The sequence below is a fragment of the Mercenaria mercenaria genome, chromosome 12, assembly GCF_021730395.1.
Source record: "Mercenaria mercenaria strain notata chromosome 12, MADL_Memer_1, whole genome shotgun sequence".
Lineage (NCBI taxonomy): Eukaryota > Metazoa > Mollusca > Bivalvia > Venerida > Veneridae > Mercenaria > Mercenaria mercenaria.
In genome coordinates this window covers 59006684-59018658 of record NC_069372.1, presented here as the reverse complement: position 1 = coordinate 59018658, position 11975 = coordinate 59006684, and the positions used below count along the sequence as shown (strand labels likewise).

Here is an 11975-nt window from a genome sequence, read left to right as displayed (position 1 = left end):
GTAATAACAATGCGCTATAGCTTAAAATAAGACTGGTAGAACATTATCTCTTTTTAAATAATTGCATGATATTAAAGTTAAAGAGATAGGCCTATACATATCCTTTATTTAACAAATTCTAGCATAAATTTATATCATCCTAAAATATTTGACAATTAATATTTAGCATTAATTTCGTTTATGACATAAAATAACGTTTTGTATATCGCATGTGCATCCATTGCAGGACGAATCAAGCGACATTCAATATAATATGCATTTTTAAGACACTTAATAAAAGGCATATAGGCCTACAGATTTTCAGAATAGTCCTGTACGAAATTCAGTTTAACGTCTCGCAGTTGTATTAAATTGTTGAAGGGATTAACAATCGTTCATGTTAAATCATGTCTGTTAATCCACAGTTTAGAAATCTGGAGAATAAATCTGTTTTGACAGCGTACCTGGCAACACGTGTGTTTTTGTTTACATCTTAACCATGTTATAAGCGATTTTCGTCACGTGACCCTTCGGATGAGACATCAAACGGGATCCCCGGAAGCAATATTTTTGTAAATTTCAAGTGAAAATGACAGAAAAGGAGTTTATTTTTGATCCACACAATAAAGTGGATCACATTTATGGCTATTACATGTTCTTTGGAAGTATTCTTTCATTTGTTTTCCTCGATATCGTGGTCACCAAGATTGGACCTCCGAAAAACGTGAAGGGTGACCCATGGAGGTGGAACAATTTGTTTATTTCTTGGATACATGCAGCGATATGCGGCACTTGGGATATTCTTTGGTTTGTGAAGTTTATTTTATTTGTATTCTGTTAGCTAACATGTTTCATTTCCGAATATCGGAGCTGGAAATGGTCGACAAATTTCGTTAATTGAAATTGCTTATATCATTGAGAAAATGAAAGTAGAAATCAAAATTGTTATGTTATAAACTAACTTAATCGCATGCATATAAATAAAACCTTAAAGCATCTGAGGTTATATTGACAATCACTTGAAATTCTGTTGCAACAGTTTGTGTTGTAAAATGTGTTAAAATAGCTTAATTCATAATTTTAACATATCCAAAACATTGCGAAATGATACATATTTCACTGGCAGTGGCTACGATTACGGTACCGTTATCCTAGCCTCCGGTTCTAGGATTACGGAAGTTCCGTATTCCTAGACAACCCTATGAGGATAGGCTAGGATTACGGAAGTATTTTAAGAGGCATAAAGTATATGTTAGGACACGCATAAATGATGTTGCAAACTTACTTATTTCACTTAAATTTTCATGCCTGCTTTATTATTTCGTGTTTTCTATCCGCCATTTTGGGGTAGTATAATATTAATGGCGGCGCGCGGAAATATATAAGAAATATGAGTGTCAACGTTACAGATTTAAACAAAAATCTATACTTTGATTTTTATGATTTATAACCATATTGTATGTTATTTAAGACCATTTGTGTTGACTTGATGAAAAAAATGCAGGTATATACGAAACATAGATAACTCTATATATCCGCGCACCACCATTAAGATTATACTAACCCAAAACGGCCGATCGATAGCACGAAATACAAGTGAAGTTAAGTTAAATGAGTAAGTTTACAATGTCATTTATGCATGTTCTAACATAAATTTGATGCCTCTTAAATACTTCCGTAATCCTAGCCTATTCTCATAGGGTTGTCTAGGAATACGGAACTTCCGTAGTCCTAGAACAAGAGGCTAGAATTACGGTACCGTAATCGTAGCCACTGCCTATTTCACTGGGGTATTGATTACATTTTATTTGGACTTTATCATAGACTCCTTGTGTAAAATCTCAAACATTTAACTAAAATAAAAGTATTAAATCAATATAATATTTCAATGAATCTTCAAAGTTTTGTTATTTGTGGCAACATCTGGGGCATGTGCAGTGAAAAATCTTAATTCATAATTTTAACATGTCCAAAACATTGCGGAATGATACTTATTTCACTTGGGTATTGATTACATTTTACTCAGACTTTATCATAGGCTCCCTGTGTAAAATCTCAAACTTTTAACTAAAATAAAGATATTAATTCGATATCATATTTCAATGAAACTTCAAAGTTTTGTTGTTTGTAGCATCATCTGGGGCATTTGCAGTGAAAAATCTTAATTTGATTTTTAAACTAGTGTGATATTTATTTCTAAAGTCACAATATGTTCATTGTAAATATACTTCGTTATACCCAAGTAGAAACTGGCAGGTGCTCGAAAATGCAGCTCTCTGATTGGTCAGTTAGAACCCCTAATGTACTGTGATGTCATGATAAAGTTATGAATGGTTTGGCCTGGCAAATAATAGCATTACAACATTGAAGATAGCAACCGTCAATACTTACTTAGTTAACTCAAAAATTCAGTGCAGCTCTCGGCAGTTTATTTACAGGGTATATAAATTGCTCCTCAAATGTATGCCAACACATTATGATAATAAATGTGCCTTCATATCCAATAGGCCTGTCAACACCCACTATTGCGCTAGTTATATAGACAAAAAGTTATTTAAAAACCCAGATTTTTCAGTAATTAAATTCAGCCACTTGAAAGTTTTTTATGCCCCCGAAGGGAGGCATATAGTTTTTGAACCGTCTGTCGGTCTGTCAGTCTGTCCGCAATTTTCGTGTCCGGTCCATATCTTTGTCATCGATGGATGGATTTTCAAATAACTTGGCATGAATGTGTACCACAGTAAGACGACGTGTCGCACGAAAGACCCAGGTCCGTAGCTCAAAGGTCAAGGTCACACTTAGACGTTAAAGGTCATTTTTCATGATAGTTGGGCGTGTCCGGTCCATATCTTTGTCATCCATGGATGGATTTTCAAATAACTTGGCATGAATGTGTACCACAGTAAGACGACGTGTCGCGTGCAAGACCCAGGTCCGTAGCTCAAAGGTCAAGGTCACACTTAGACGTTAAAGGTCATTTTTCATGATAGTGCATTCGTGTCCGGTCCATATCTTTGTCATCCATGGATGGATTTTCAAATAACTTGGCATAAATGTGTACCACAGTAAGACGACGTGTCGTGCGCAAGACCCAGGTCCGTAGCTCAAAGGTCAAGGTCACACTTAGACGTTAAAGGTCATATTTCAACATAGTGCATTGATGGGCGTGTCCGGTCCATATCTTTGTCATTCATGCTTGGATTTTAAAAATATTGGGCATGGATGTGTACCACAGTAAGACGACGTGTCACGCGCAAGACCCAGGTCCGTAGGTCAAAGGTCCTAAACTCTAACATTGGCCATAACTATTCATTCAAAGTGCCATCGGGGGCATGTGTCATCCTATGGAGACAGCTCTTGTTGTAGTTTATAACTTACATTTTCTTCTGCTATATTAGGGGCTGTTTACAGGCCTCTTCCCCTCAAAAATGTCTTTGAATGCTGCAGTTATCTCTTGACATTAAATTCATATATCAAGAATTTTATTCCCCTTTGCCCAAGTACAGCTGATTTAACAAAAATAATTGGCTTGACTTTTCAGGCATAATCGTTGTGCGAATAACGATAATAATTGACACCGCCATCATGCGAATGATAAAAATAATGGGCATGATAATCATGAGGATAAAGAAACTAGAAAGTTATTGGCATGACCATCGTGCAGATAGCCGCTGGTTTTACAAAAATGCATTGCTTCCTTATTTATTTAGCTATATTGGAAAGGATAACCTTTCCAAAATTCCGGATACTAATAAACAACGTCCAGAGATTCAGGAAAACAATCACTACAGCTGCAAAGTCACCATGATGAGGAGAGATTTATGACCTAGGTCTTGTGATACATATACAAAAAATTGTTTAATAAGACTTAACAGATACAGCAGTTTTGGTTTTACTTTTCAGTGCACCCCCCGCCCACAATTTTTGGTGGGGCAATTAGGTTTGCCTTAATTTGTCCGTCAGTCAGATTTTGTGTTGTGCATATCTCAAAAAGTATTTGACCTAGAGGCAACAGATCTCACATGATTGTTATTCAGCATGTGAAGTTGTGCACCTGATGTTTTAATTGGAATTTCACACAGACAGATCAGAGTAATGGCCCTTGACATAGTCAAAAAATATGCATACAGTGAGAGGAGTTGGGGCACCAATGTCTTATGGACACACACCTAGCTTGTTCTGTATTTGATTTTTTGGACCTTTCTAATTGCTTTTCTTGATATTAAAAGTTTGTATCATTTTATTTTTCAGTTTATACTTTTATCCAGAGATGTTGGATGACCTAGTTCATCATATTAACTACTTTACATATCTGATGATCGCCTTTTCTACAGGTAACTGAATGATTGAGCGGCGCCATGAGAAAACCAACATAGTGGGTATGTGGCCAGCATGGATCCAGACCAGCCTGTGCATCCACGCAGTCTGGTCAGGATCCATGCAATTCGCTAAAGGTTTCTCTAATTGCAATAAGCTTTGAAAGCGAAAGTATGGATCCTGACCAGACTGCGCGGATGCGCAGGCTGATCTGGATCCATGCTGGTTGCAAAAGCACTATGTTGGTTTTCTCATGACGCAGCTCAATTGCATTTTGTCTTATTTATACTCAGCAGTGCCAGACTGATATTAATTTTTGGTTAGAAAATGCCACTCCATTTTTTTAGCTCCACTATTCAGAGAATAGGGGGGCTATTCTACTAACTCTAATTGTATTTTTGACAGAATTATGCCCCTTTCATACTTAAAGTTTTTTGGCAATCTTTGCTTTCTGGATATAACTCTAGTACAATATAAGATAATGACTTGAAACTTAAAATGTATCTTTATCATCATCATCTGCATTGTGTGGTAACAATCCCCATACCTCTGATTTGTTTTTTTGACCAAATTATGCCCCTTTTATACTTAATTTTTTTGACAAACTTCGTTTTCTGAACATGACATTGGTACTATATAAGATAATGAATTGAAACTCAAAATATATCTTTACCAACATCATCATTACCCCTTCCATACTTGACCTTTAACCCCTCTGAGTAGTAGGGTGTTTTTATATCTTGGTGTATCTTCCTTTTAAAGTAGAGGTCTCTTATTGAGACATAAATTCATTTTACTGTCAAATCGCTGAATAGTGGAGCGTGCTGTCTTACGGACAGCTCTTGTTTAAGTGATATTGGCACACTGTAGTTATTTGAAATAACATGTTACATTGTATTTGCACACTTTTTGTCTCTAAGCAGAATTTGCACACTTCGGTTCCTAGTGGAACATCTCTAGTTTCTGTCATTGACGTCATACAGCAGTGAATATAATAAAAATGTTAATGAGTGGCTTGGGTGTTCCTTCTGTTCATGTTACAACTTTACAATGGTAATATAGGTGTACCATTTTGGCCAGAAGGTACATTGTTTTTAATATCACCTTATCACTTTATATTTCAAATTACCTTTCCTAACTGTAAAAGTTATCTCCCTTGCTCATTAAACAGTTTTTGAAAATCATTGGCATTACTGTCAGATCAAAGTTTCAGTGTTTTTTTTTTTATTTCTCCATTAGCAGCAGATTACATCTGGTTTTAACTTTAAGAGAAAAGCATGTACATGTAAGGCGGTCACACATTAAACTGGAATACACTTTCCATAACTGGAATACACCTGTCTGTATTTTTTTATGCCCCTGAAGGGAGGCATATAGTTTTTGAACCGTCTGTCGGTCTGTCTGTCTGTCTGCAATTTTCGTGTCCGGTCCATATCTTTGTCATCCATTGATGGATTTTCAAATAACTTGGTATGAATGTGTACCACAGTAAGACGACGTGTCACGCGCAAGACCTAGATCCGTAGCTCAAAGGTCAAGGTCACACTTAGACGTTAAAGGTCATTTTCCATGATAGTGCATTGATGGGCGTGTCCGGTCCATATCTTTGTCATCCATGGATGGATTTTCAAGTAACTACGCATAAATGTGTGGCACAGTAAGACGACGTGTCGCGCGCAAGACCCAGGTCTGTAGCTCAAAGGTCAAGGTCAGACTTAGACGTTAAAGGTCATATTTCATGATAGTGCATTGATGGGCGTGTCCGGTCCATATCTTTGTCATTCATGCATGGATTTTAAAATTATTGTGCATGAATGTGTACCACAGTAAGACGACTTGTCGCGCGCAAGACCCAGGTCTGTAGCTCAAAGGTCAATGTCACACTTAGACGTTAAAGGTCATATTTCATGATAGTGCATTGATGGGCGTGTCCGGTCCATATCTTTGTCATTCATGCATGGATTTTAAAATAACTACGCATGAATGTGTGGCACAGTAAGACGAAGTGTCGCGCGCAAGACCCAGGTCCGTAGGTCAAAGGTCCTAAACTCTAACATCGGCCATAACTATTCATATAAAGTGCCATCGGGGGCATGTGTCATCCTATGGAGACAGCTCTTGTCTAAAGGTATTTTTGAAGGGTTTTTGACATAATTCAATCATATATAACATAAATAATTCACTTATGAAAGGAAAATAAAATACATTCGCGCAAAACGATTTTATACGAGATTGAAATTCGACGAGCGCATGGGAAATTTCAGTAACTGAAATACACCTGTATTTCTTCAACAAATGGTATTTTTGTAGGGGTTTATGACAAAATTCAGATATATATAACATAAATAATTAATTTACAAAAGGAAAATAAAATACTATAGATTGAAATTTGTATGGCGCATTTTAACTATTCAGTCAATTTTTGACTTTTAAAGTGGGTATGTGAATGTAATTCTTTTTATTACAGGTTACTTTGTGTATGATTTCTTAGATCTGTTGTATAATGGAAGGATTGTATCTAATTGGGAAGTCACACTTCATCATATAGCGGTAAGCAATTCCTGTTTTTTATCAGTCATTCTTTTATCAAGTAAGCTGGCCTGGCAAGGTTAGTATGGAGGGCTTTGGACTAGCAATTTGGACGTTCAGAGTGGTCTGGCAAACTTTAGTCCATCTTGGCAGGGCATATTGCACTTCACTGTGGGTTGGATTATGTAAGCTGGCCTGGCAAGCTTAGTAGTGAGTGCTTTGGATTCCAAAATTGCAAGGCAAACTCAGAAGTGAATGCCTCGGATTAGCTATTAAAGGTCCTTCATGGCCGGGATGATTGTACGTCATTGTAGATTGACTTATTTAAGCTAGCTTGGCAAGGTATGTAGTGGTGAGAGCTTTGAGTTAGCAATTACAGGTTCATCATGGCACAATCTGGGCTTGTCATTCTTCACTGTTGTTTGAATACTGTTCACAAAGGCTTCATATATGGCTGCTTGTAAATGTAGCAAACAGAACAACTCACAAATTAAGTACAGTACAGTCCTGATTATTAAGAAGCAATGCAAAAATATGACTGTTGTCAAATAGGGAATCAAGTGAGGTGAAACACTTCCAATCTAGTGTTTATCTGTTACTTATTAGATTGTTTTTCAAATTATTTTGTTGATAATATTGGTCTGCACATTGATCCAGGCCTAACATTTTATGGCTTAGTAATACATGTACATAGAATAACCAGTGAAACTTTGTCTTTTTATTGTTGGTGTTGACTTGCCCTTGGTTTAGTTACAATTCATATGTAACTGGACAGGAATTAAACAGATCATGTTTACCAAGCAAATGCTTATCAACCCTTAGCCTGCTGGCGGCAAGTGATTCTGCCTTTGCCATTCAGTCAATAAAGTTTCAGTAAACACCCCTTCAAATTATAAATGGTACTGCTGAAATTGAATGATGGACCAGCCCATTATAGAAATTTAGCAGGGTAAAGATTAAACTTAATAAAATGTTTGACCGGCAACTTCCAGATTGAAACAATCATCTGATTTGTCTACTCAACAACACATTAAAGTGTTTTGTTATCTTTAAAAATGTTTACATACATAGTACTACAAAAATGACAATAGCAGTATTTTTTACAAACATTATATGCATGTGTGTGGCCTATCTGGAGTACTGAATGATTCCAGTTTATGTCAGAATGATTACTTGCATGATTAGTATGTGTCAAACAAATTTAGGAAATCTATAGGATTAAAAATCTAGTGGTTAGATTTGGAAACAGTCATCACGATGAACAAATAAAAAGATTGAACAGCTCTGATAACGAGATTTTAAAAGGTATGCAAATTTAAAAGTTAAATGCAACTGTGTTTTAGCTAGTCTATGATCATTTATCTGCATTAAAGCTTTTAGCAAGAAATGCAAATGTATTTCACCACTAACCCATGTAGAATTAGACATTATACACACTTTAATTGCAGCTGAAGTTGATTTTCCTAGTTTCTGAAGTTGTTGGACTTGTATTTTAGTATTCACTAGAATAATTGTTATACTGCAAATTAACAAAAAAAAAATGTTTTAACTGGGCAGAAAGTTTAATGGTTTAAGAGTATTTGCTTCATTTCTTTGGTTAGTATTGATATAGAGCATGGCTACTTGCTGCTATGTTTTTAAAATTCAGCTTGGGGTTAAGAATTAATTAATCTTCTATTCGAAGATGCTATCCAGTTGGCTTGCTGGAGGCTGGTGCCTGCGGATGCCTGAAATTATGTTCACAGTGCTCCTGTTGTCTTGCAAAACATTATTAAACCAAGTGAGAACAAATTATTTGATGTTAATTTTGAATTACTCCAATATTGCAATATGTCAAATTCAGTAATAATCTTTAAGTCTGAATACATTAAGTCTTGGGACTCAATTTTTTCATTTTTATTTTTTTTCAATAACAAAAGTATTGTAAACTTTGTTATTAATTATCTTTTGTTTCGGGGAATTAATATTAATAAATCATACACAAGTTCGTATAAACTCCAATTTCTATTTATTTGATCTTTACTAATGTTCACAAATTATATTTCAAAATACTTATACTATTATCAATCTTTCTATTTCTTGTTCATTTAACCACTTCATTAATTTCTTACAGTATATTCCTAAGTAACTTCTGTCTTTCAAAACCTAACTTTCAACTCTCCCCAAACCTCACTCACTGATCTCTCATTCCTAGTCCCTCTCTCCCCTAATTCCAAACATGCCACACCTCTTTACTGACATCATATCTCTTCTCATCCAATCAGCATCCATAATGGCCTATCAGTCATCTCACCCACTCAGCACTCACTCAGGGATTTTCCCGCTCTTTTCCTTCTTTCCAGTTGGCAGACAATCTCACCTAACACATACATGCTATATTCTTTCATCTACTAAAAACTCCCTAGTAGGTCCAGTCTAGAGTCCTTATCAATTAGTTCTGATAATTTCTGATTAACTAAGGTCTGCTCGGCTTTCTTTGATGACCTCTTATTACACAATCATGTAACTATATAATTATCAATTTCAATTCATATTCCAATTATTAAAATATAAAATAATATAACAATATTCAACTGTCACACATCCTCATTCTCTCCGAAATTTGCTCCTGCAAATTATTAAAATATTAAACATTACATTCAACAATATTCAACTGTCACACAATCTTCAAACTTATAATATGAAATGATATGCAACTGACTTCTTAAATCAAAATGAATCAATTTAGATATATCAGAATAATGTTTTGAGACAATATAATGATTCAAATCATTTCAAATATTTAAACATATATAAAACAACAATCAGCATGCACATACATTATATCGACATACTTTAAACTTCAAAATTCAGAGTTATTATCATTTATTTCATCTTGTTTTTTTTTTTTTTTTTAAGTATCAATATATACATGTGTCTAGATTCTGACCAGTTTCAATTTACACTTCTGTCCTTTTAAATTTACTTCTCTACACTATAGTCCCAATGTTTTTCATCATAATTATTCCTTTTCACTGTTAAATAATTATATATGTACAGAATCTCATTTGCATATATCTATGCACAGTTTTTCAGTTCTCATACACTGTTATGAAGTTCTTTCTTCTCAGATTTCAACCATATGCTATTGTTCATTTCACATTATGTGGTGGAACCAAATTCTACTTTTTACATTTACAAGAACGGCAAATGTGAACTATACCTAATACTGTAAAGCCCTTTAGATTTCAATTGCTATTCAATCCCATAACTTACATATTCCATTTTCATTTCTTTACAGCCCCTTTTTCCCATTTTGGCTGAATTTTATTATTGCAAAGACCATAAAATTTGCATTATTCCAGTCCTTGTTATAAACCCCAGTGATAAGCCTATACAGTTAACTCCCTTTTTAGAGAAAGTGATATAACATTGTCTATAGTCATATATTGACATTAATCCACAGTCTCTGACATTATGAGCTCATTCTAGTACTTAGAACTAACTTGTTACTACTAACCTTTATTTAGTAACTCAATACTACTCAATATCTATTCTCTATGCAGCCATTCTGTCATTATGCATACCTTTTTTTAGCTCACCTGTCACAAAGTGACAAGGTGAGCTTTTGTGATCGTGCGGTGTCCGTCGTCCGTCGTCCGTGCGTCCGTCCGTCCGTAAACTTTTGCTTGTGACCACTCTAGAGGTCACATTTTTCATGGGATCTTTATGAAAGTTGGTCAGAATGTTCATCTTGATGATATCTAGGTCAAGTTCGAAACTGGGTCATGTGCCATCAAAAACTAGGTCAGTAGGTCTAAAAATAGAAAAACCTTGTGACCTCTCTAGAGGCCATATATTTCACAAGATCTTCATGAAAATTGGTCAGAATGTTCACCTTGATGATATCTAGGTCAAGTTTGAAACTGGGTCACGTGCGGTCAAAAACTAGGTCAGTAGGTCTAAAAATAGAAAAATCTTGTGACCTCTCTAGAGGCCATATATTTCACAAGATCTTCATGAAAATTGGTCAGAACGTTCACCTTGATGATATCTAGGTCAAGTTCGAAACTGGGTCATGTGCCTTCAAAAACTAGGTCAGTAGGTCAAATAATAGAAAAACCTTGTGACCTCTCTAAAGGCCGTATTTTTCATGGGATCTGTATGAAAGTTGGTCTGAATGTTCATCTTGATGATATCTAGTTCAGATTCGAAACTGGGTCACGTGCGATCAAAAACTAGGTCAGTAGGTCTAAAAATAGAAAAACCTTGTGACCTCTCTAGAGGCCATATATTTCATGAGACCTTCATGAAAATTGGTCAGAATGTTCATCTTGATGATATCTAGGTCAAGTTTGAAAGTGGGTCACGTGCCATCAAAAACTAGGTCAGTAGGTCAAATAATAGAAAAACCTTGTGACCTCTCTAGAGGCCATATTTTTGGAACTGTATGAAAATTGGTCTGAATGTTAATCTTGATGATATCTAGGTCAAGTTCGAAAGTGGGTCACGTGCCATCAAAAAGTAGGTCAGTAGGTCAAATAATGAAAAAATGTTGTGACCTCTCTAGAGGCCATATTTTTCATGGGATCTGTATGAAAATTGGTCTGAATGTTTATCTTGATGATATCTAGGTCAAGTTTGAAACTGGGTCAACTGCGATCAAAAACTAGGTCAGTAGGTCTTGAAATAGAAAAACCTTGTGACCTCTCTAGAGGCCATACCCTTGAATGGATCTGCATGAAAATTGGTCAGAATGTTCACCTTGATGATATCTAGGTCAGGTTTGAAACTGGGTCACGAGCCTTAAAAAACTAGGTCAATAGGTCAAATAATAGAAAAACCTTGTGACCTCTCTAGAGACCATATTTTTCAATGGATCTTCATGAAAATTGGTCAGAATTTTTATCTTGATAATATCTAGGTCAAGTTCAAAACTGGGTCACATGAGCTCAAAAACTAGGTCACTATGTCAAATAATAGAAAAAAGGGAGTCATACTCAAAACTGGGTCATGTGGGAAGAGGTGAGCGATTCAGGACCATCATGGTCCTCTTGTTTTTTTTTTTAACTGAAGAACTTCATATCACATGGGTACCACAATACATCTAACTAGACATTATAGCTGTAAATGAACAAATCAGACCAAAGTAAAATTGAATGCTGATGCGC

The 11975-nt window shown here is 35.5% G+C and overlaps 1 protein-coding gene across 2 annotated transcripts in view; it reads left to right on the top strand.

The window, feature by feature from the left end:
* Nucleotides 1–482: 482 nt before the first annotated feature.
* LOC123535404 (TLC domain-containing protein 2-like) overlaps nucleotides 483–11975 on the top strand; it is a 40210-nt gene continuing 28717 nt past the window's right edge. Inside the window, exons 1-3 of one of the 2 annotated variants that reach the window (XM_045318058.2) lie at nucleotides 483–786; nucleotides 4231–4313; nucleotides 6764–6846. In XM_045318058.2, coding sequence (XP_045173993.2) covers nucleotides 569–786; nucleotides 4231–4313; nucleotides 6764–6846 — 384 coding nt within the window. In that variant the 5' untranslated portion in view covers nucleotides 483–568. The remainder of the gene's footprint in view (nucleotides 787–4230; nucleotides 4314–6763; nucleotides 6847–11975) is intronic. The other variant, XM_053520173.1, reaches the window with a different exon arrangement.